The 25,877-nt window shown below is 49.2% G+C and overlaps 1 protein-coding gene across 4 annotated transcripts in view; it reads right to left on the bottom strand.

Moving 5' to 3' along the window:
- LOC127577400 (RNA-binding Raly-like protein) overlaps positions 1 to 25,877 on the bottom strand; it is a 666,428-nt gene that overhangs the window by 4,357 nt on the left and 636,194 nt on the right. For 3 of the 4 annotated variants that reach the window (XM_052028581.1, XM_052028582.1, XM_052028579.1), the window contains exons 7-8: positions 15,535 to 15,728; positions 9,717 to 9,784 (exon numbers count right to left, since the gene is read on the bottom strand). In XM_052028581.1, coding sequence (XP_051884541.1) covers positions 9,746 to 9,784; positions 15,535 to 15,728 — 233 coding nt within the window. In that variant the 3' untranslated portion in view covers positions 9,717 to 9,745. The remainder of the gene's footprint in view (positions 1 to 9,716; positions 9,785 to 15,534; positions 15,729 to 25,877) is intronic. The other variant, XM_052028580.1, reaches the window with a different exon arrangement.

Below are 25,877 nucleotides of genomic sequence, written 5' to 3'. Positions count from 1 at the left end.
CATTTCCCAATCTATCGACAATTTGACCATCTTCTCTTTAAATAACAATCTTCTGAAAATCCTACCTTGGAAGTCATCTGGCCCTGGGGATTTGTCACACTTGGGTGCCAATATGTTCCCTCCTATTGTTACTTTTCTTACATTAATATTGGTGAGACCCCATCCTTGATGTAATATTACTTTCTTTACAATACCTGTCATACTGTAAATGCCGATGCGATGTAATTATTTAACACACTGGTGATTTCCTCACTTTTATTTACAAAATCGCCATGATCAGTTTACTCATTCCATGTTGCTCCAGGACAAACTTTTCCTAAAAATTTACTAGCAAATTTCTTGTCATGCTTCCTTTCTGTAACCCTTGCAAACAATAAGTTTTCAAACTTTTTGTTGGCCTTTGTGTCTCTGCTGGTCATGCAAGCCTTTTTTTTTAGTGCTTTTTCCTTTACTTTAATGATGTTCTTTGGCTCTGTAGCTGCCCGAGGTGGACTTTCTTGCCAAGTTAATTGAAGTACCCAGAAGCTGGAGGTCACCCTTCCTGATGCACTGAGTGAGGAATGCTTGCACCCGGTCAGATGACCTGCAGAAAAAAAAGTTGGGAACTTCGTGGAGTTGTACAGCCCAGAAACAGGCCCTTTGGCCCACCAAACCTGCGCTGATCATCAACCACCCATTGACACTCATCCTGCAGGAACCTAACTCCCTCCTCCCCACAAAACGTATCAATTCACCCTGTGTTCTTCTCTTCAGCTACACTCTAGGAGCAATTTACAGCGGCCAACTAACTTACTGACCCACACGTCTTTGGGATGTGGGAGGAGACCCAAGCACCCAGGGGAAACCCATGCAGTCACCGAGAGAACGTGCAAGCTCCACGCAGACAGTACCTGAGGTCAGGATTGAACCCGGGTCTCTAGAGCTGTGAGGGAGCGGCCCCACCAGCTGCCCTGTCTTGGTGAGAAAAATCCAGTCAAATAATCTTTGGGGCTGCCGCACTGACTGCTGGGAAGTGGGTCATCTATTGAAGTACACTCTTCATGGCAGCCACAGAGCAGGGATATAAAAGGCTGCCATGAAGGTGAGGGGAAATGGGGAAGGGAGGACCCTTGTGTGCCAGGGGTCCCTATTTCATGAGTGACCCCAAACTACTATCAGTTACAGGACCGTCACAGAGGCACTGATTGGAGCACCTTGTGCTGAGACGCACAATACTGCGATCATTCACAGTGATGGGCCAAAGTGGAGTGGAGAAATGGGTCAAGGAGAGGCAGTGGGCAAATCCCCATGGGGACTTGTTGCGCGAGTTGTTCCTGAGTTCACTGCGAATGAAATGCAGGTTGTGCCTTTACCAGGAGTTAATGCGGAAATGGCCACGGCTTGCAGGGTAATGTCATTAGATGCGCGTCTGACGCCAGGCAAGCATCAGACGTGTTAAGGTGCCAGAGCCAGTTCTCTGATGGTCCGTATTTGACCCAGAGATGATGGTTGGAACACTAACCATCTGCAAAGGAGGTTTTATGTGCAAATCACACCATCAAAAAAATGTGCAAATTGTTGCAGATTCTAGGCACTGGACCCTTAGGGTCAACTACTCCAATGTCATGAACATCTCCCACTCAGCTGGTGCTGCCATGTTACCCACCGAGCAAGTTACCTGGTTTATCCTCTCATCCCAGAGAAGACTGTCTTAATTGAACCTGGAATATTAGCAACTGTTCTGCATTTCACCCTTTTTAAACATTATGTTTTAAACATTTTAAACAAACTCACCTTTCTGTAAATGGTCACACACCGTTAGGTCGCTAACTAAATATGATGCTTCAATTGTTACTTAGCTTTTTTCCTGCTTCCTTGACAGAGCTAGATCTTATGTATAAATATGCACACCCAAGGATTTCACCACATTCCTGACATGAGCTGATCTCAATCTATGTGGAATGAAATTCCCCATTAAAAAACTGCACTGCCTTTACTACATGCTTACCCGATTTCTGAATTTATACATTCTACCACTTAGCAATTGCTGTCTGAAGGGATTTAGAGTCCCAAATGCTTTCTTGTTTTGTAATTCCATTCATAAATTCTTCTTTCCTTCTTATTTCCTCTCTTATCGCTGAAGTGGTATCATCCTTAATCACTCCTCCCCATCAACAATTTTCTCTATCCTTCTTTTGGATCTTATATTTTATGTTTAGTTCTCTGTTCCGTCTGTCTTGCAGTCATGTCTCAGGTATGGCTACTGCGTCATGCCCTTCAATTTACATTCGTATCTGCAATTCATTATACTTCTTCATAGAAACATAGAAAAAAACACAGGCCATTTGGCCCTTCTAGACTGTTCTACCATTCAGTGTGACTGTGGCTGATTACTTATTTCAATATCCTATCTCTACACTCTCCCTAAACCCCTTTAAACCTTTTGCATCCAGAAGCTTATCAATCTCCTCAAATGTATTTAGTGACTTGGCTTCCACAGCCCCCTGCGTTGTGAATTCCACAGGTTCACCGCCCTCTGAGTGAGGAAGTTTCTGCTCACCTCAGTCGTAAGTTGAGGCCCCGTAACCTGTGACCCTCATTCTACTTGCTTCAGCCAGGGGGAGTCTTCTCCCTGGTATCCAGACCGATCAAAGTGTTGTAAACTCCAATTAGACCCCCCTCTCCTTCCTCTATCCTCCAGTGAATACAAACCAAGTCAACCCAATCTCTCCTCATACCACAGCACTGCCACCCCTGGTGAACCTTCACCGCACTCCATAAGAACACAAGAAAATAGGAGCAGGAGGAGACCACTCGGCCCCTCTAGCCTGCCCCACCATTCAACATGATCACGGCTGATCTCCGCTGGCCTCAACTCCTCTTCTGTGCCAATTCCCCATAATCAATATCAATTCCCTGATATTTCAAATATTTAACTATCTCCACCTTAGATATATTTAATGATCCGGCCTCCACCTCCCCTCAGGAGCAGAGAATTCTAGAGATTCACCGACCCCCGAGAGAAGGTTCCCTCTGTGGTGAGAATATCCTTCCTACAGTAAGGAGACCAAAACCAGCTACAGTGTTCCAAATATCTCACCAAGGCAGCAAGAAATCCTTGTCCCCCACACCCCCCAACCCTACCTCGGACTATATTTCTTTACCCCTCTCTCAATGTGCACTAGTGTCATTATGTTCATTTTGCTGTGTAAGTTACGTATATAATGAGATGGACCATGACCTCACGATCTACCTTGTTGTGACCTTGTACCTTATTGCACTGCACTTTCTCTGTAGCTGTGACACTTTACTCTGTACTGTTATTGTTTTTACCTGTACTGCCTCAATGCACCCTGTACTAACTCAGTGTAACTGCACTGCGTAATGAATTGACCTGTACGATCGGGTTGCAAGACAAGTTTTTCACTGTACCTTGGAACAAGTGACAATAACAAACCAATACCAATAACAATACAATTTAAGTTTATGTTAACTTATGTTTGCCATATTTGTAAAGTTCTGTGCTGCTGCTGCAAAACGTTAATTTTCGTGGCATTTACACCCTGTGTATGTATGCCCATGACAATGAACTTGAACTTGAAATGTGCTAAGTGGGATAGACTCAAGAGCTGTTCCAGTAGCTCAACACTAGACATCTCTGAGGCACTGTGGACCATCAGTGGCGGCAGAAACATTAACCAACACAAGCTGTAACCTCATGGGCCAGTGTATCTCTCACTCTACCGTTACCCTCAAGGCAGGGCACCAGTCCTGGCTCAACGGAAGCAGCATCAGGCAGACCTGAAAACGATGAGGTGCCAGTTGTGAAACCGTTACACAGGACTTCTTGTGTGCTAAACAGCAAAAAAAAAGCATTTATATTAAGTTTACGTTAACTTATGTTTGTCATGTACGTAATGTACCATGCTGCTGATGCAAAGAGCTAACTTTCCTGCCATTCATACCCTGCGTGTGTATGCCTATGACAATAAACTTGAACTCCTGCATTCAAATCCTCTTGCTATGAAGGCTAACGGAGCATTTACCTTCGTATCTACCTGCTGCCCCTAATGCTCCATGCATTAGTATGAACGTTTCCTTGGGCCACACACTGGTGCTCTCACATCCCATCTACACAAGTGCCTGCAGCACACACTTCTGACTTTTAGTCCACACACACTACCTTCTCAAACCCAGTACTCCCACCCCACCTCCACCACCGCAACCCTTCCCATTTTCTGCACAAAACTGCTCTCACGGACTACCTCTGGCAGCTTGGCTGAGACTATACGAGGAGGAAGGGGAACACAACATTTCGGAAGACCTCCCTTCCTTGGAATCTTCCCTCATTGCAGGGTGCAATTTATCTTGCTGCTGCTATTTCAACAGCAACTTCATTACATCAATTGTATTACAGGGGATAGAAAGTTATTATCTTTCAAACCTATTCACTAAAGCATTTACTCAAAGTCCACTGGGACCCCAGCAATCATACAAAGCTGGAAAATAGAGAGACTTATTTTGGATTGCATCATTAATATTTGTATGCATTGTTAAATTTAAAACACTCTTTACATATTGATGCTGCTTACTTGCAGCCTTATTCCAGTTAGGTCTATTGGAGAAAGTTAACCCTGTTTCTAATATCAACTCCAGCGTCTGTAGAGGAAAAGCTTCAATACGTTGGATAGACCACACTGGGAGTATTGTGTGCAGTTTTGGGTGCCACACCATAGACAATAGGAAGGATGCGGTTGCACTGGAGAGAGTGCGGAGGAGACTCACCAGGACGTTGCCTGGATTGCAGGACCTTAGTTATGGGGAGAGATCGGACAGGCTGGGCTTGTTTTCCCTGGAGCGAAGGAGGCTGAGGTGACCTGATGGAGGTACACAAGGCATAGATAGGGTAGATAGCCAGAATCTTCTTCCCAAGGTAGGAATATCAGAAACAAGAGGGCATAGGTTAAGGGTGGGAGGAAGGAGATTTAAAGGGGATCTGAAGGGTAATTTCTTGCACAGAGAGCGGTTGATATCTGGGATGTGCTGCCAGAGGAGGTGGTGGGATCAGACACGATCACTATGCTTAAGAGGCATTTAGACAGACATTTAACTAGGGAAGGTAGAGAAGGATACAGTCCCAATGCGGGCAAATGGATTGGTGGAGATGGGTGAAAAGGCCAGCTTGGACATTTTGGGCCGAGTGGCCTGTTTCTGTGCCGTACGACTCTGTGACTCGAAGTGGAGTTTCCTTAAGTTCAATCATGATCCAATATCCAATGATTGGTGCCGTTAGTGTCAAAGGCTGGGGAGTGGTGAGGTGTCTTCCCTATTTCATTGCTGTCAGTGACAACAGAAGAGTAACCAGGCCACCATTTCCCACTCACTGCCACTCCCGCGCTTTTGACCGGGAACCACGGGGACCAAACAGAATTCCAGACCGGGATTATTTCAGTGCAATCCCACCATTTAGTAGGAGTAGGAGGTCAGCCGAAGGCAGGGAGACTTGACACTCTGCACCAACATTGTGGGCCGAAGGGCCTGTACTGTGCTGTAATGTTCAATATTCTATGTAATATTAAACTGCAGGTTCATTCCTGGTTTTATGATGCATAAAGCTTAAATTTCCATGGAGATTTTGTGAGATGTCACGGTTGAGAAAGTCAATTGCGCGGCACTGTTTATTTCAGTTTTATACAATTGGAAATCAATTTCTGCCAAAATGAAGTGCGTCATTCCGGGAACCTGACAGGGCAAGAGCTATCCTCGTGCAACTAATACGACTCACGCTTCAGGGATACTTGAAATGATGTCATTCCCTGCCCAGTGTTCCTTCTGGAACATTGCAGGGAACCTAGACTGAGTTTTCCTGGTAGTGACCCTTGCTGGTCAATTCTAGAAATTGTTGAATTTTTTGGTAAAATATTGCATGCAAGTCATTAGAGTTCTGGGATTCTTGGAAACTACTGCCAACAGCAGGGTAGGTACAACATGGTAAATTCCTGGGTGTCAACATCTCGGAAGATCTGTCCTGGGCCCAGAACTCTGATACAATCACGAAGAGGGCATGCCAGCGGCTCTACTTAGTGAGGAGTTTGAGGAGATTTGGTATTGTCACCAAAGGCTCTTGCAAATTTCTACAGATGTACAGTGGAGAGCATTCGGACTGGTTCCATCACCGCTTGGTACGGAGGCTCCAATGCATAGGATTGCAAGAGGCTGCAGAGGGTTGTAGACTCAGCCAGCTCCATCACGGGCACAACCCTCCCCGCCATCGAGGACATCTTCAAGAGGCGGTGCCTCAAGAAGGCGGCATCCATCACTAAGGACCCTCACCATTCAGGACATGCCCTCTTCTCGTTACTACTGTCGGGGAGGAGGTACAGGAGCCTGACGACCCACACTCAATGATTCAGAAATGGCTTCTTCCCCTCGGCCATCAGATTTCTGAACGGTTCATGAACCCATGAACACCACATCATTATTCTTTTTTTTGCACTGTTTATTTATTTTGTAATTTATAGATTTTTATGTCTTTGCGCTGTACTGCTGCTGCAAAACAACAAATTTCACATCATATAAGTCAGTGATAATAAATCTGATTCTGACACAATACAGAGTGAGACTTCCTCTACAATTGTTCCATCAACCACTCTCAGCATAGCGACAAAATGAATTAGATGTGGTCTGAAGATTCCACCACATGGCCTCAGTCAACACCTCCAGGACACCTGGAGCACAGGTCAGACACAGAGAAAGGCTCCAGATGTCCTGGAGGTGTTGAATAGGGCAGTGCAGGGTGACGTTCTTCCACTATACGCTCCCAGAAGAGATAAAGAAGGGGGTTTTCGCAGGGTAAAGGTCTATTTGCTTGCTCGGCACAGCTTTAAAAGAAAGCTCCCTCCTGCACCACTGCGCGGTTCCTATTTCCACATCAGCTGCCTCTGAGGCTGCTGATTTGATGCCAATTATTACCGAGTGAGTGGCAGTTTCGTTCTCCTGGTCCATGCCCAGCTGAAACTCGCTTTCCATGTCTCTCATGTGGCTATCTGACTCAGAAGATTCACCTGTTGATTCTACCCCTGAGATTTAAAGCAGGGTCAAAGGGCAGTGAGATAATCACAGCTTCACCTGGTTTCCCAGAGACCTGTGTCACAACACAGTGACTTCCAACAACCAAAGAACAGAACATAAGTAAACCATCTGTAAGACACTCTCCTCCAAGAATTGTGACAGACCTTAGCGATTGGTCTCTTATCAATTGACTCAATGTTTATCCGAAGTGATTCTCCTGAGGCTCCTGACTTGCTGGTGTTCCAAGGTCTCCAGTGCCTCACCAGATGCACACACATGACACCTGCAGGTCCACTTAGGCCATTACAGGCATACCGGTGCATCTTAAGGACAGGGGAGCTGCATTTATTTAGCAGCTTTAAATCCTCGGCAAATCATAAAGTACTTTACAGGCAACCAAGTGCATCTTGAAGTCCATAAATCATAAATTCTCACAGCCAATTCGTGCAAGGCGGGGCTTGTGCTGGAAGGAGAGGTTGGACAAACTTGGGTTGTTTTCTCTGGAGCGTCGGAGGCCGAGGGGAGACCTGATGGAGGTTTATGAGATTATGAGAGGCATCGACAGAGTAGACAGCCAGTATCTTTATCCCCAGGGTCGAAATGTCTAATACTAGAGGGCATGCGTTTAAAGAGGGGTGGTGGGGGGTAAGTTCAAAGGAGATGTTGGGAAGGGGTGGGCAAGTTTTTTAGACAGAGAGTGGTGGGCATGTGGAAGGGGCTGCCGGGGTGTTGGTGATAGAGGCATTTAAGAGCTGTTAGATAGGCACATGAATATGTAGAGAATGGGGGAATATGGACCTTGGAAAGGCAGAAGGGAGCAGTTTAATTAGGTGTCATTAGCTTAATTAGTTCAGTACAACATCGTGGGCTGAAGGGCCTGTTCCTGTGCTGCACTGTTCTATGTTTTACGCTCTCTACAGAAATGAGGTAAATAAGATCATATGAACATAAGATATAGGAGCAGAATTAGGCCATTCAGCCCATCGAGTCTGCTCCACCACGGCAGATTTTTTCAACCCCATTCGCCTGCCTTCTCCCCATAACCCTTAACCCCCTTACCAATCAAGAACCTATCAACCTCTGCCTTAAGTACACCCAACGTCTTGGCCTCGACAGCCCTCTGTGGCAACAAGTTCCACAAAGAAATTCCTCCTCATCTCAGTTTTAACGGGACGTCCCTTTATTCTGAGGCTGTGCCCTCGGATCCCGGACTCTCCTAACTGATCCATCCTCTCTACGTCCACCCTATCCAGGCCTTTCAGTATCCGGTAGGTTTCAATGAGATCCCCTCTCATCCTTCTGAACTCCATCGAGTACAGGCCCAGAGACGTCAAACACTCCTCATACATTAAACCTTTCTTTCCCGAGATCATTCTTGTGAACCTCCTTTGGACCCTCCGCAGGGCTAGAACTTCCGTAGATACAGGGCCTAAAGTTGCTCACAATTGACCGGGGAACCCTTGGTTTGGGACCATATATTGCCCAGGGATACAAATGAGCTCCCCCCCTCTCTCTCTCTCCTCCAAACTGTACCATTGGGATCATTAGCACCCGAGGTCCCTCCAGAGTTAATACATCGGCCCTGTAGGATACGTGGGCGAGACGGTGCTGTAAAGCTGTGGGTATTTATCTTCACCTGAGTTGGGTAAGATAAGAGGTGAGGGATTGTGTGGAAGGAGGGATGTGTCACAGAGAACACCAGGGAGATGGTCAGGCAGATGACCTCGGAAAGAGGGGCTCTGTCAGGGATAGTTGGCAGATGGTCAGTGGGCCTCCTGTTGGGTGGAGAGAGATTGGGGAGGGTATGTGGAGGAGTGCAGGGCAGAAGGTAATAATTGATACTGAGGGATTAAAACATAAAATGGATGCTGGTAGCAGCACACAGACAGCTCGTAAGACCAGAAGAGCGTCTGTGAAGTTTGCTTTACGTCCACCAGTGTTTGACACCTCCTTCCAAAGAGGGCTGCCCAGACGGCTGACCTCCGTTCCTGCACTGGCCTGGATCTTGTGCCGAAGTTTCGGAGCAGCGAGGGGACTAACTTGTCGGAGGCAGAACCACCACCGGTGATCCGGAAGGAGGGGACGTGGAAGGAGTCACGAAACTTGGGAGAAGGCGCGTCTTCAGCCACGGAAATAAACCGCGCCTCGCGATCGGTGTCTCGGCAAGGGACGGCCCGCCGTTGCCATGGCGACGCTGGCGCACAAGAGCCAGGCCCTGAATCAGACAGGGGTTGCGAGCGCGGGTCTGAAGCCACAACTGAGAGGTAGTTATTGTGTTATTAAATAGTTATAATAAAGAACTACAGTTCCCAGTGGGCAATGCAAGGGGTCACAAGGAGAACAGGAAGTGGCTGTAAAAAGCGAGGGAAAACAAGCCAGCCTGGTGTTGGTTAATAAAATGTTCAGATGTTAAACCCACGTGAAGTTTGTCTCTTGGTGAAGAACAAACTTAATGGTTATAATTCAACCCATGCCCCCATCAGAGCCGGCAGTGATATCAGGGAGCCTGCCAGCAGTGGTGAGTGGACTCAATGTTGTCTGTTTGCTGCCACCATCTATCTAGGGTCTGGGAACACAGCCAGGAAACTTAAAGGTGAACAATCCTCTCACCCGCTCTTCAAACAGCATGTAGACCAGCTAACTGGCAACAGAAAAATGGCACAAACCTGAACCCTGCTGCTCACAAGGTCTGTTTCTATTGTGTGTCGGGTGTATCCGGAGTATGGTTATTCATCTAGAAGAAAGAAAAGGTGAGGGGAGTATTGGGGAGAAAGAGCACAGTTAATGCACACAGGAAGCCTCTGCGAGGACACGTGACACATGCACTTGGAGCCCAAATCCGGGGCTTTGCCTCGAATCACACAACGCCGATGTGAGTGGGACTCAGAAGTGGAATGAGCAACCACTGTCTTTCAACCTGTCGCCCGGTGGATCTGCCCTCCCCTACTCCCCCCTGCGCCTGCCTGTCACTGTCTCTTACCTGCATCTACCTATCGCCACCCTGTGCCCACCCCGCCTCCCCTCTTCTGTCCACCGATCACTGCTCTGCTTTTCCCTCCTACGTATTGGGCTTCCCTCTTTTTCCTACCCAGTCCTGAAGAAGGATCCCGACCCGAAACGTCGACCGCCTGCTTTTCTCCACGGACGCTGCCTGGCCTGCTGAGTTCCTCCAGCATCGTCATGTTTTTCATCTAAATTCCAGCATCTACAGTCCTTTGTTTCTCTGTGCTGCCACTCCTTCTTTACAATATAGAAGACCATTCAGCCCATCGAGTCTATGCCGGCTCTCGGTGGATTCCCATCATTCTTATTATTTGCCTGATCTCTCTCACTGGCCCGTCAGGTCTCCCCAATTCCTCAGCCCCACCCACTTACACTCGGGGCAGTTTTTACAGTGGTCAACCGACCCACCAATTTGCACGTCTCTGGGATGTGGGAGGAAACCGGAGCACTCGGGGGAAACCCACGCGGTCAGAGGGAGAACGTGCCGACTCCACGCAGGCAGCACCGGTGGTCAGGATCGAATCCGGGTCGCTGGAGCTGCGAGGTTAGCGGCACTAACTGCCTTGCTACCGTGCAGCTCCAGGGCGATCAGTAGGTTTCCAGCCTGTCTCTATCCCCCCACCTTCTGCTGCTGGGAGCACTCTCTCCTGCAGAGGCATGGCACTTGTTGGTGATGGGAAACCTTTTACACTTGGTTCAAGTGGGCTTTCATGACCGAGATGGCAACAAGGAGGAGCCAACGGGCGGTTCTTTTCCACTGGCTCAATGTGACGCAGAGCATCGGCCAGGGAGGTTTCACCTTCAGCTTGTTTGTCCTTGACCACTCCTTACCACAGCCACAGTTACTGCCCCCTCCCTGCTGAGTGAAGGAAGAGGCTGGGTCAGAGGCCCAGGCTCAGAGTGAAGGCTTTGGAGAGTTAATGACACCTACAGCAGTGAGCCAGTGCCTGCAGGGAAGAGGCGGAGACCAGAAGTAGCTGGTGCAGCACTTGCTAAATATAACAGTCAAACATCAACTAAAGAAATAAAACAGCAATTAGAATGAGTCTCACACAGGGGAAAAGAGACAGTTAATTTTAGCTCATGCAATACTTCATGTTCCCTACTTCTCATCATCCACAATAAACAATTTCCTCTTCAAATTGCCCTAATGATGAAAGCTCATTTTAATAGCCTTAGGCTGCGGGATTCGGCAGTCCGTGTGAAAGAGAGCTTATGGCCCAACATTTAAATCGCTGGAGAATCATCAAAGGCAGAGATCGGCCCTTTATTAAATACCTTTTAAACATGACTGATATGCAGTGCTCACACCGAGTCACAGCGTTCAAAACGTAAGTAATTTACAACTACATTGCAGGACTTAAATTAACCTGTCAGAAGATCCCATCCAACCCCACCTGAATCACATACTCGTCTCTGCTCCCTGCTGAAAGCATTGACGGTTCAGAGAAGGACGAGGGTCTCTGAAGTCCAGGAGGTTTCAACAGTGGTTTCATGATGGTCCCATTGATGCAAACAGTTCTCAACGCAGTGCGCAGAGCCCTTGCCCCAGGTCTCTTGTTAACGAGCAAGGGGCCACCCCTGAGTGGTCTTGCTGTCAACTGGAACCTGGGAAGGGGGGAAATAACAACTTACTGGACCCACCCTGAATAGATAAATAACACTTCTGGTGTGAAGAATGCTTGACTGAATGGAGGGTGACTGCCTAAAGTGAAGAAGGAATTTATATAGCACCTTACTATGAGCTCTGGAATCCCTGAGGCCATTGTAGTCACCACTGTAGTGCAGAAAGTGATTTGAACACAGACTTGAACCATGCACTCGACAGGACTTTTGGAGACTGAAGGGTGAACTCACAGAGGTGTATGAAATCATGAGGGGCATAGATAGGGTGAATGCGCACTGTCTTTTTCCCAGGGTTGGGGAATCAAAAACAAGAGGGGAAAGGTTTAAAAGGGACCCGAGGGGCAACTTCTCCACGCAGAGGGCGGTGTGGGTATAGAACTGCCAGAGGAGGCAGTTGAGGCAGATACAGTAATAACATTTAAAAGACATTTGGACAAGTACATGGATAGGAGGGGTTCAGAGGGATACGGGCCAAACACAGGGAAATGGGACTAGATTGGTGGGCACCGTGGTCGGCATGGACGAGTTGGGCTGAAGGGCCTGTTTCCATGTTGGATTACTCTGTGACTCTGTGACGTGAACATATAAGCCTCAGACTCAGAGACAAGGCTGACACATTAAGTTCAATCAATGGGAAGGAACAGCGGGTAGGGTACGTGTGTAATAGATGGTTGATCTCTGGTGCCCAACTCTATGGCAACTTTGAAAAGTTCAATGACTGAGTGCAGGAGGAAAAGAGGTAAGAGACTCCGGAAGGAGGGAGTAAATGAACATCTAAAAAATTGCAGCTTCTGGAAATTTGAAGCAAATGTTAAATACTAGAGGGCAGAGATTTAAGGTGAGAGGGGGAAGAGTTTAAAGGAGATGTGCGAAGCAAGTTTTTTTTTAATACAGAATGTGGTAGGTGCCTGGAGCACACTGCCGGGGGAGATGGTGGAAGCAGATACGGCAGCAACGTTTAAGAGGCACTCAGGGAGACACATGAACGGGCAGGGGATTGGAGGATATAGACGACATGCAGGCAGATGTGCAGCTTAAATTGGCTTCATGGTCGGCACAGACTAGGTGGGCCGAAGGGCCTGTTCCTGTGCTGTGCTACGTTCCAAAAACAGTGAGCAGGCCAGGCAGTGCGGGTGGAAAGAGAAACAGTTGACATTTCAAGTTCAAGACCCTTGGTCAGAATAGTCCTTCAACCCAAAATGTTAAGACTATTTCTCATCCCACAGATGCTGCCTGACCTGATGAGTATTTCCATTTTTTCTGAGATGAAGGCAAATCCCTGTAATTGTGACACAATGCATTCAGCCTTACTCCCTTCCAAGTGTCACTCCCTTCATTGTAACCCTCAGGAACACCCGGGGCAGAAAGTTTGCTCCTCAAGTGTTGGCTGCACTTCAGCCCTATGTTCCTAGTCTTTGGTCACCCGGTGCCGGGGAGGTGGGGTCGCTCGGTGGGGGGGATCTCCTGGTTGGTCTCCTCTTGGGCCTGGCCGAGGTGGCTACTCACGGGTATAGGCGGCAAGCAGTCAAGGGTTCTGCACGGACCGATTGCCCACCCGTCTTCTGGGGTTACGTCCGTGCCCGTGTGTCCCTGGAGAAGGAGCACGCGGTATCCACGGGTACAGTTGGGGAGTTCTGGGACCGGTGGGTGCCTCAGGGGCTCGAGTGTGTTCTGGATAGAGATGACCGTGTTATAATTTGAAACTGTGAATAGTGTGAATCGTGAAGTACTGTAATATTGTAGTAACGTGATTCTGTAACCACTGAATAAATCACTTTTGGAAAAGGAAAAAAAAGGAGCAGGAAGTTCACCAGTACAGCTGCCTGTAACATGATGTGATGCAAAATGCATTGGAATTAATTGCAAACACAGCTTCTGACAGGAACTGTTCCAAATGAACAAGATGGAACAGTGTCGGTCAGTGTAACCCTTGCAGCTCCTCACATGCCCAAAGGCACAGTAGTGTAGCGGTTAGCTATTACGGCGCCAGCGACGCGGGTTCAATCCTGGCCGCTGTCTGTAAGGAGTTTGTACGTTCTCCCCGTGTCTGCGTGGGTTTCCTCCGGGTGCTCCGGTTTCCTCCCACAAAGACGTACGGGTTAGGAAGTTGTGGGCGTGCTATGTTGGCGCTGGAAGCGTGGCGACACTTGCGGGCTGCCCCCAGAACACTCTATGAAAAAGAAGCATTTCACTGTGTGTTTCGATGTACATGTGACTAATAAAGAGATCTTATCTTATGTGGGCATCTACCTCCTGCACACAGCAGCTTCCATGAACTGAACTGATTGTGTATGAGCTGCAGTGGTTAGCACGAAGCATTGATATTCCATTGCAACTGCATGCAGCCAACAACGCAGGAAGACAGTGCATGCATGTTCTATGGAGGTATAAGAAATGGAAACATCAAGCTCCTGTGAACTAGAAGCATCAGATTGGGCGAGACAGCTTAACGTTTCAAAATGATTGCAAAGTCGATCAATAAATGTTCCTGGGTCTTAGAGACATTCGGTTTCCATTCTGTTGTTCTCTCTTTATTTCTTTTGACATAGGAATGTCAGTTAATGAACTTTGTTTAATGTTAGCAAAATATGGATCAGCACTCAGACCTGCAGCTCCTCTTTATACAGTCCTCCCGCCAGTCTCAGAGAGGTGCTGGATGGCAGCATTTAATCCCTTCACCACCGGTGCACGGTGTACATGATCGCCATCTTTACTTGTCAGATTTCAGCACTGGTAGCCTTTGTGTTCCCACTTATCCCCCCCTAGCGTCTCCACCTTCACCCTCCCCTTCCTCCCCCACCCAAGCCCCATCTGCCCTTTTCTTTTGCCTGCCTCCTTCGATCACTCACCTGCCTCTGTCTCCCAACTCCACCTCTCCCCCTCCCCTCCCCAGGCTCCATCTGCTCGTCATCCTTCGCCCCTCCCCGATCCACCAATCACCTACCGGCCCCTGTCTCGCCCTCCCCCTCTCTTTTTTGTGCCGGCCATCTTTCCTCTCCACTCTCAGTCCTGATTCAGGGTTTTGACCTGAAACGTCGACAATTCCTTTCCCCCCCACGGATGCTGCTCGACCTGTTGAGTTAGTCAGACACGACTTGCCCTGTACAAAGCCATGCTGACTGTCCCTGATTAGGCCATGGTTTTCCAAATGCTCATAAATCCTATACCTGTGAATCCTCTCCAATAGCTTCCCTACCACTGACGGTCTATAGTTTCTGGGATTATCCCCATTTCCCTTCCTGAACAACGGAACGACATTAGCTACTCGCCAGTCCTTCAGGAACTTGCCTGTGGCTAGAGAGGACACGGAGATCTTGGTCAAGGCCCCAGCAATCTCATCTCTTGCCTCTCTTTTAATAACCTATTTCCTCCAGCAGATTGTGTGCTGCTCCAGATTCCAGCATCTGCAGCCTCCCGTGTCCACAAAATCGAACTCTCCCTGCCTCCCCTCCAGTAGAAACCTCCCAAACTCGAGACCTCTCCCACCAAGGACAAGTGCAGCAGGTGCATGGGACCGCCACCACCTGCAGGTTCCCCTCCAAGTCGCACGCCATCCTGACGGAGAAGTATCTGGCTGTTCCTTCATTGTCATTGGGTCTAAATCCTGGAACTCCCTCCCTGCCGCTGGAGCACCTTCACCAGAAGGACTGCAGTGGTTTTACAAGGGGACTCATCACCACATATTCAAGGGGCAGTTAGGGATGGGTGATAAATACTGGCATTGTTAGTGACGGTAAGATCCCAAGAATGAGTAAATAAAACTAAGTGGTAACTCTACCGTGACAGAATGAGTGCCGGTATTGGTTTAAGCATGAACTTGAACTTCAGACCGGGAGTGCGTGAAGCGACCCTTACCAGCTCATCCGTGCCTTCCTCGTCAAAGTCATCCTCCACTCCCTCGCCCTCCTCGAGGATCTCATCCCCTTCCAGCTCTCCGCCATCCAGCGTCTCCCCCTCCGTCTGCTCGTCTGCTGTTGCGTCGTCCGCGTTGTCCGCCACCTCCTCGCCTGAGTTGCGCTTTGGCGTCGCGGTGACCTCTGCCTTCGGCTCTGCAAAGGGACAGCCGTTACAATCGAGTTTCAGGTCCTGGTTGGCTGAGAGAGACATTAGGGATCGGCCACACCACCCTGACTCCATTCTCAAACATCCAGCCGTGCCATTGTATTGGTCTTGATATTGGTATTGGTTTATTATTGTACTGAGGTCCAGTGAAAAACTTGTCTTGCATACAGATCGTACAGATCAGTTCATTATCAGGCAGACACATCTGCAGTTTTCTCTTCAGGCAAGGCAGGGAGAGGGACTGCTACTGTGTATTGTCAAATAGGAACCTCAGCCCACAATGCAAGGGCAAAGAGCTCTCTGGTGCTCACTAAGAGGTTTGTACTTTGTCCCACTGTGAAAGATGTGAGGCAGACCCTACCAGTGAGTCATTACATGGAAATACCAAGGAACCAGTGAGGCAAAGAGAGACACAGTGCAGAAACAGGACCGACAGCCCACCATTACACTTCATTTGACAAGGCTTTAGAGAGGGGGCAGAGGAGGTTTATCTGGATGCCTCCTGGATTAGAGAGGAGAGGCCGGACAAACTTGGGCTCTTTTCTCTGGAGCGGTGGAGGCTGAGGGGTGATCTGTTGGAAGTGGATAAAACTATGAGGGGCATAGGTAGGGTACACAAGCAATATTTTTTTCCCATTATTGAGCCATCCAATACCAGAGGGCGTGCATTTAAGGTGAGAGGGGGTAGGTTTAGAACAGACGTGAGGTGTACGTTTTTTACTGAGAGAGTGGTGGATGCCTGGAATGCGTTGCCTGATAGAGTAGTGGAGGCAATTTCATTGGGGGCTTTTAAGAGGGGCTTGGATGGGCGCATGAATGAGAGGGAAATAGTGGGATTTGGGCATTCTGTAGGTAGGAGGGATTAGCTATGTCAACACAACATAGTGGGCCGAAGGGCCTGTTCTGTGCTGTACTGTTCTATGTTCCAAGTTCTATGTTCATTAATCTCATTTTGCTCTCTCCACCTCCCCATCAACTCCCCCCAGAATCTACCCACTCACCCACACGTTAGAGAGCAATTCACAGCGGCCAATTAACCTACTGACCCGCACGTCTTTGGGATGTGCAGGGAAACTGCAGAACCTGGAGGGAATCCATACGGTCGCAGGGAGAACGTGCAAACTCCACAGAGACAGCACTGGAGGTCAGGATTGAACCCGGGTCGCAGGCGCAGTGAGGCAGCAGCTCTACAGATGCACCAGGCACGGAGAATGACAAATGGCTTCACATTTATGCACCAACTTCCTCCCACTTTGATCTAACTCTATCTCCTTCCTTCCTTCTCTAGTCTCCCCATTATGCCTGGATTCTTGACCTCACAAGCTACGTCGTTATGGCCTTGCACCCTACTGCACTTCCTCTGTAACTGCATCCTGTTATTGTTTTCTCTTGCACTACCTCAATGTACCAATGTGATGAAGTGATCTGTATGGATGGCATGCAAAACAAAGTTCTTCACTGCACAATAATAAACCAATTTACCAATTTAATGGCAGCCATGTTACCTCAACAACATCATGCAAGTCACAAGTTGTACATTCTCACTTTTTTTGGGATAGACGTTTCACCCGTATTCTTAAATGGAGCTATTGTATTCATGAAACATCTTCTCTACATCTCTAACAAAAACCCGCATAATCTTTGAGACCCTGAGATAATCCCATTAACCCTTCCTGTGGGAAACAACCCCAGACTTGATCAACCTTCCTTTTGTCCATGGGTTATGAAGAAATTCACATCCAAGAGTGAAACCTGTTTTAACTTTTTTGATACATAGGAAAATACAATAAATCAATTTAGAGTCATGGAATCTTAGAGAGATACAGGACGGAAACAGACCCTTCAGCCCAGCGAGTCCATGCCGACCATTTGCTCTAATATTGGTATTGGTTTATTATTGTCACTTGTACCGAGGTACAGTGAAAAACTTGTCTTGCATACCGATCGTACAGGTCAATTCATTACACAGTGCAGTTACGTTGAGTTAGTACAGAGTGCATTGATGTAGTACAGGTAAAAACAATAACAATACAGAGTAAGTGCAGTGCAATAAGGTGCAAGGTCACAACAAGGTAGATCGTGAGGTCAGAGTCTATCTCATTGTATAAGGGAACTGTTCAATAGTCTTATCACAGTGGGGTAGAAGCTGTCCTTAAGTCTGGTGGTACGTGCTCTCAGGCTCTTATATCTTCTACCTGATGGAAGAGGAGAGAAGAGAGAATGACCCAGGTGGGTGGGGTCTTCGATTCTGCTGACTGCTTCACCAAGACAGCAAGAGGTATAGACAGAGTCCATGGAGGGAGGCTGGTTTCTGTGACACGCTGGGCTGTGTCCACAACTCTCTGCAGCTTCTTGCGGTCCTCTGCAGAGCAGTCGCCGTACCAAGCCGTGATACATCCGACATTATTCCCATTTTTGATTCTCCCTACATTCTCATCGAGCCCCAGATTCTACCACTCTGGACAATTTACAAAGGCCAATTGTCCTCCTGCCACATACGTCTTTGGGATGTGGGAGGAAATCGGAGCACCTGGAGGAAACCCATAAGGTTACAAGGAGAACGTGCAAACTCCACACGGAGATCACAAGAGGTCAGGATCGAACCTGGGTCTCTGGCACTCTAATTTTCCCCTGTAACCGATCCTACCGCTCAACTCCTCCCAGACTCTGCCATCAACCTACACACGTGGGGCAATTTACAGTGGCCAATTGACCGACCAATCCACATGTCATTGGGAAGAGACTGGAGGACCAGAATGACAGATTTTCACAATGGCCTTCAGAAAGCGCTCGTTAGGGTGACTGACATAAAGTCGCATGGTATTAGAAGGGCCATTACTGGGTAGATAGGGAGACTAAGAAACACTAAGGAGTGGGTCAGAGAAGATGCACGGTTGGCAACTTGCTGATTTCTTTTTGACCGTATTTGGGTATGAGACGAAGGAGACGGGGAACTGCAGGGAATATTTATCGGAGGCTGTGAACGCGATCCAACAAAGCAAACATAAAACAAGACCCTGCCTGCCCGGTCAGGATCGAAGGAGAGCCGAGCTCTCTGGCCAGTGTTCATTCCTCAACCAACTGCACTTCCACATCCACGGGACCGTGCTGCGAGTGAGTGGGCTGGTATACGTCTTCTTTTGTAGCAGTGAGCACTCGAAAAAGTTCTCGACAGGCTGCAGGAAGCCTTCAAGTGGTTTAAAGTCTTGAAGGTCATATGGAAATGCAAGCTCACTCTTTGGTTTGTGCATTGTTGGGAGGTACCCTGAATCCTCTTTTCCATACATAAATCTGAATAGTATTTCTACACTAATCAGAATCAGCAATGGACTGGATTGTCCGACCAATGGATTGGCAATGGCCAGAGCAACTAGAACGCAGAACATTACAGCACAGGAATGGGCCCTTTGGCCCATGACATCGAAAAGTCAAAGTCAAGTTTATTGTCAAGTGCACAAGTACATGTATGCACAGGTGCAATGGAAAAACTTATAAGCAGCATTCACAAGAAACATCTTGTGAACGGTAGCGTAGCAGTTAGCGTAATGGGTTCACTTCTGGCCACTGTCTGTAAGGAGTTCTCCCCATGTCTGCGTGGGTGGGTTTCCTCCGGGTGCTCCGGTTTCCTCCCGCATTCCAAAGACGTACGGGTTAGGAAGTTGTGGGCGTGCTATGTTGGCGCCGGAAGCGTGGCGACACTTGTGGGCTGCCCCCAGAACACTCTATGCAAAAGATGCATTTCACTGTGTGTTTCGATGTACACGTGACTAATAAAGGTATCTTATCTTATCATCTGCACCGAACACGATGCCAAATTAAATTAAATCTCTTCTGCCTGCACATGATCCGTATCCCTCCATTCCCCAATGTTCATGTTTCTATCTAATGAATGCCAGTATCATATCTGCTCAATGATCTCTTGAATGCCAATACCATATCTGCATCTACCACATCTCCTTCCACCTGGTCACCTGTTCTAGGCACCCACCACTCTCCGTGTAAAATTTTTCCCGCTCACCTTAAATGCGTGTCCTCTAGTAGTTGACATTTCTACCTGGGAGAAAGATTCTGACTGTCTACCTTATCTACGCCTCTCATAATTTTATAAACTTTGACCAGGTCTCCCCTCAGCCTCCGACGCTCCTGAGAAAACAACCCAAATTTGACCAACCTCTCCTTATAGCTCATACCCTCTAATCCAGGCAGCATCCTGGTGAACCTCTTCTGCACCCTTTCCAAAGCTCCACAGCCTTTCTGTAATGTGATGACCAGAACTGCACCCAATACTCCGTGTGGCCTACCCAAAGTTTTATACAGCTGCAGCATGTATAATGAGTACAAGAATACTCTTACTCTGATACTCAATGCCCCAACAAATGAAGGCAAGCATGCCATACGCCTTCTTTGCCACCCTATCCACTTGCGAGGCCACTTTCGTGGACCTATGGACGCGGACCCCGAGATCCCTCTGTTCAGGGGCCACCACTTACTGTACACTTTTCCCCGTACATTTGACCTCCCAAAGTGCCCTCACACCTGCTTCGATTAAACTCCACCTGCCATTTCTCCGTCCATATCTATATTCTGCTGTGTCATCTGACAGCCCTCTACACTGTCCATAACCCCACCAATCCTTGTGTCATCTACAAACTTCCCAACCCACCCATCTGCATTTTCATCCAAGTCAACTAATGGTTCCCTTTCCAGTGGGAATGGGGCTGAATTGTTGGGAGTCGTTTGGTGATTGCCGATCTTCCGAGTTCCCACTACTGTTGAAACATAACCCCCAACAGAGAGTGGGCAGCTGAGTCTGTGTGGGCAGGAGCTTCTTGCAGCAATCCGCGTCCTGCTGAGTGTTCTCGTCACTGTGCAGGGGGTCCTCTGACTGAATGAGACTCTGGGAAAGAATGGGTGCCCAAGGCACATTCTGGGATTCGGGGAGGTGGGAGGTGCAGGGGTGACTCTGGATGGAAGCAGATCTGGGGAGGGTGCTTAGGGACAAGAAAAGGAATATCGCGCTGAGTTTTGGTCTCATAGTTGGTGCAGCGAGATTTTTAAAAATATCCATCCACCGGTGGACACGGAAACCCTTGGCAATGTTTTTCAGCTGTGTGACGTGCATCTGCAAGGCTCCCAATCAGTTCCAGTTTCAAGTATAAGTCTGAAGCAAGAAATTTATAATTAAAATATAATTACGCCTCTCATAATTTTATAAATTTTGACCAGGTCTCCGCTCAGCCTTCGACGACCCAAATTTGACCAACATCTCCTTATAGCTCAGGGCCTCTAGTCCAGGCAGCATCCTGGTGAACCTCTTCTGCACCCTCTCCAAAGCCTCCACATCCTTCCTGTAATGGGGCGGCCAGAACTGCACACAGTGCTCCAAGTGTGGAGGGTCCAGAAGAAGACGACAGCCCAGAAATGTCTTCAGGAAGGAACAAGGATAACGTGCCCTTGGCACACTGCGGGAGCGGCCAGTCTCGTGACCGGCGAGCCGTGCCGAGGTTTTGCCAAGGGCACAGCAACCCCTTGATCTCAGCTGGGAGATCGGTGGCACCATTGGAGGACAGCGAGAGGGCTCACATTGCGGCTCCAAGCTATCGAGAGGTTGGGGGCGGGGTGTGCGGCCCATCAGCTCCTTAAAGCGGGAAAGGTAACCTTGCCTGAAGTTAGCGGCGCAGCCAGCCAGTAGTCAACATGGGCTCAAAGGGCAGAGGGAGGATCAAACTGTGACCTCTCGATCAAGTAACACTGAGCCCGCCAGACGAGATGGACTGTCCATGATTCAGCGTTGAGCAAGGCTGGCCCAGCACTGAACTGCACTGGGAAATGGTTTTGATACTTTAATTACTATTTTCTTGCTTCAGACTTATACTTTGAAACTGGAACTGATTGGGAGCCTTGCAGATGCGCGTCAGCACTCTTACGGGCAGGGAGACCCCTTGGCCGAGACTTTGATAGTGAAGTATTGTTTAGTTCAGCACCCTGTGGCTGAAAATACACTTTTCCCTGACTGAAATGGCTTCTTCTACATCCCGTAGGTGTGGTTACCAACAGTGGAAGTATCTTCAACAAGTGGCGCAGGGGACAGAGCCGTTGCCTCACAGCCTCAGCGACCCGGGTTCAATCCTGACCTCCGTCTCTGGGGAGTTTGCAGGTTCTCCCTGTGACTTGCGTGGGCTTCCTTCAGGTTCTCTGGTTTCCTCCCACATCCCAAAGACGAGCTGGTTAGTAGATTAATTGATGCTCGTGTGTGGGTGAGGGGTAGAATCTCGGGGGAGTTGATGAGAATGCGGGGAGAATAAAATGGAGCAGATGTAGTATTGGTGCAGCAGCGCAGACTCAATGGGCCAAAGGGCCTGTATCTGTGCTGTGTGACTGTATAACTGCTACTTCCCAAACTCTTTGTAAACTCTCCTTACAATCCATCTCTTCGACCCAGCTTAAACCCTTCTTGCTTTGCCCCCGCTTCCATTTTCTCTCCAAACACACTCCTGGCAGGGACCTGGGAAGAGACCGGCTCCTAATCAATGTCTTGGTTCACGGCTCGGTGTGAAGCCCTGGGTCGCACACACCCCACTGAGGGACCGTGCCAGGCAGCAGAGGCAGAGGCAGGAGCTGGTGACCGGGCAGGCGGGAGCGGGCTGTGGGTGTCTGTGGCCACAGCGTGATGAGAAGCAGAGCGGAGAAAACCTGGAGGAGACATTTTACCTCATTAGGTTCTGTGTTAGAAGTAATTGACACATTAGACACAACAGATTGGAAATTGAGTGCTGTTTGTGAGCTATTTGCGATGTAAATGAAATAGAAGTTGCCTGCAGCAAATGCCAGCGAGTCCTTCACATTTAAATTGTTAGCAGCAGAAAAGTGTCCAAAGAGGAAAATGTGAGGCAGACTGCAGTGATCGGCACCAGTGTGGTGTTTGACTGGGGTGGTGTTGGTGGAGTGGGGGTGGTGTTCGGGGGTGGTGTGTTGGGGGGGGAGTGGAGTTGAGGGCAGTGTGGTGGGGATGGTTGGGGGAGGGTGTGATGTTGGAGTAGAGGTGGTGGTGGTGTGGCATTGGGGGGCGGTGTTGGGGGCTGGTGTGGTGTTGGAGGGAGGTGCAGTGTTGGGGGATAGTGCTGGGGTGGTGTTGGGGGATGGTGTTTGCGGATAGTGTTGGGGGCTGGTGTGGTGTTGGGGATGGTGTTTGGGTGGTGTTGGGGGTGGTGTGGTGTTGGGGATGGTGTTGGGGGCTTTTGTGGTGTTGGGGGTGGTGTGGTGTTTGGGGATGGTGTTGGGGGTGGTGTGGTATTGGGGGATGGTGTTGGAGGTGGTGTGGTATTAGGGGTGGTGTTCAGGTGGTGTTGGGGGTGGTGTTCAGGTGGTGTTGGGGGTGGTATTGGGTATGGTGTTGGGGAATAGTGTTGGGGTGATGTGGTGCTGGGGTGGTGTTAGGGAGCTGTGGTGTTGGGGGTAGGGCAGTGTTGGAGGTGGGGTGCTATTGGGAGATGGTTTTGGGGGGTGTTGTGGGTGGGGTAGTGTTGGAGGATAGTGTTGGGGGTGGTGTTGGGGCTGGTGTGGTGTTGGGGATGGTGTTGGGGGCTTTTGTAGTGTTGGGGGTGGTGTGGTGTTTGGGGATGGTATTGGGGTGGTGTGGTATTGGGGGATGGTGTTGGGGGTGGTGTTCAGGTGGTGTGGTGTTGTGGGTGGTATTGGGTATGGTGTTGGGGAATAGTGTTGGGGTGATGTGGTGCTGGGGTGGTGTTGGGGGAGTGTTGGGGGTGGTGTTGGAGGTGGGGTGGTGCTGGGGTGGTGTTGGGGAGCTGTGGTGTTGGGGGTAGGGCAGTGTTGGAGGTGGGGTGCTGTTGGGAGATGGTTTTGGGGGGTGTTGTGGGTGGGGTAGTGTTGGGGGATAGTGTTGGGGTGGGGTGGTGGGGGTGGTGTTGGGCGTGGTGTGGTGTTGGTGGACGGTGTTGTGGGTGGGGTAGTGTTGGGGATTGTGTTGGGGTGACGTGGTGTTTGGGGTGACGTGGTGTTTGGGGTGACGTGGTGTTTGGGGTGGCGTGGTGTTGGGGAGCTGTGGTGTTGGGAGATGGTGTTGGGGAGCTGTGGTGTTGGGAGATGGTGTTGGGGAGCTGTGGTGTTGGGGGTTGGGTAGTACTGGGGGTGGGGTGGTGTTAGGAGATGGTGTTGGGGAGCTGTGGTTTTGGGGGTGGGGTAGTGTTGGGGGTGGGGTGGTGGGGGGAGTGTGGGTTTTGGGAGTGGTGTGCTGTCCCTCCATATATATATTCTCCTCTTGACACCAATCCCATGGGCAGTACTGATGTCAAAGAACCTCACATGATGCAGACTGAAGAGAGTGTTTTACCCCTCGCTCAGAGTCAGATGCCCTCGATCGATGACCTTGCTTCAACTCTTCCCAGATCCTGACGTCACCCTATTGCCTGACTTGAATACAGACTGCACTGCACAGGTGGCTGCTATGCACTGCCCTGGCAGACAGAGTAGCCCTGCCAGCCCCGTGTCACACACACCAGCCCCTCACACAGCTTGCAACAGAGGGTACTGACCCGAAACGTTGACCGCCTGCTTTTCTCCACGGATGCTGCCTGGCCTGCTGAGTTCCTCCAGCATCACCGTGTTTTACATGCGGCAAGGAATGTCTCTGACTGCTGCGGTGTGGACGGGGGCTGTGGTCCTCTGACTGGCCACTCTCTGCGGTGTATGCAGGGGGACCGCCGGGAGCAGAGGGACCTTCAGATGTTTCTGTGGACCTCACAGTCTCCACGGGTCACATACACAATGGAAGTCTGGAAGGCTGAACTTCCAAAGGGCCAACGATGGGATGATCACTGCTAATCGATCTTCCCTGCACACTAGTGTTGGACTCAGAGAGCATGGAAACAGGCCATTCGGCCCCCCACTCCCGTGCCGACCAGTGGGCACCCATCTGAATAAATCCCATCTTCCAACATTTATCCCATAGCCTTCCATACTGGGGCAATTCAAGTGCTCATCTAGACATTTCTTAACTGCTGTCAGTGACTCTGCTTCTACCACTCTCTCCGGCAGTGTGTTCCAGGTACTCACCTCTCCCTGGGTGAGAAAGGTCCCCCCCTCAGATCCCCTCTAAATCTCTTACCCCCTTATCCTAAATCTGTGTTCTCTAGATTTACTGTCTCACATACCGAGATACAGTGAAAACTTTTGTTTGCGTGCTATCCAGGCAGATCATGCCATACATTCGTACATCCAGGTGAAAAGAAAAACAGAATGCAGAATATGGTGTAGTGACTACAGAGGAAGTGCAGTGCAGGGAGGCAAAGTGCAAGGGCCACGACGAGGTAACTTGGGAGATCAAGAATTCCTCCTTTGCTACCTCTGGTATGGGGAAACGTTCCCTGCAGTCTATACTTATAATTTTAGATACTTCAGTCATGCCCCCTCTTCACCAGGGAGGGCAGATCCAGCCTCTGCAGTCTCTTCTCATAACTGAAATTCCACCCAAGCACCACACCACATCCCAAACAATAATGGGTTAATAAAGCCCACGTTGGGCCCGCCACTGGCTCCATCTGTCAGGCATTAGAGCCACTGCCACACAAAGGGAGTCGTGGATCGGACAAGGCACAGTAAGGCTGTGCAATAACTGTGTGTTCCACCCCTGAGCCACTGACTTGGTTAGCATAACACTGACCCCCTTCCTGCACCAAATTAGACTATGGTCTTTCCTCTACACCTTTGGAACAGTGAATAACTACAGAAGGAACAGAAGGCATGCAATGTGAAGGGACACAGGTGCACGCATTCTTGAGCTGAGACAGGAGCCCTGGTAACACCGTTCAATGCTGAGCTGTGGGAAAAGGTCGAGTCGCTGATGTGGAAGCTCTCGGAAAAGCCGCAGCTGATGCCAGAGGTTTATTTTAGGAGGCATCACATCTGGGAAAGGATACAGTGAATGGAGGGAAATCAGACAGGGTGAACCTTGTATCATCAAGGTGGTTTACCCAAATTTATGCCCCTTTACATAGAACATAACAGCACAGTACAGGCCCTTCGGCCCACAATGTTGTGCCGACATTTTATCCTGCTCTAAGATCTATCTAACCCTTCCCTCCCACATCGCCTCCCCATTCCGCTATCATACATGTGTC

The sequence above is a fragment of the Pristis pectinata genome, chromosome 13 (genome assembly GCF_009764475.1).
Source record: "Pristis pectinata isolate sPriPec2 chromosome 13, sPriPec2.1.pri, whole genome shotgun sequence".
Lineage (NCBI taxonomy): Eukaryota > Metazoa > Chordata > Chondrichthyes > Rhinopristiformes > Pristidae > Pristis > Pristis pectinata.
Note: the sequence above shows the minus strand (reverse complement) of the source record. Positions and strands in the feature narration are given on the sequence as shown.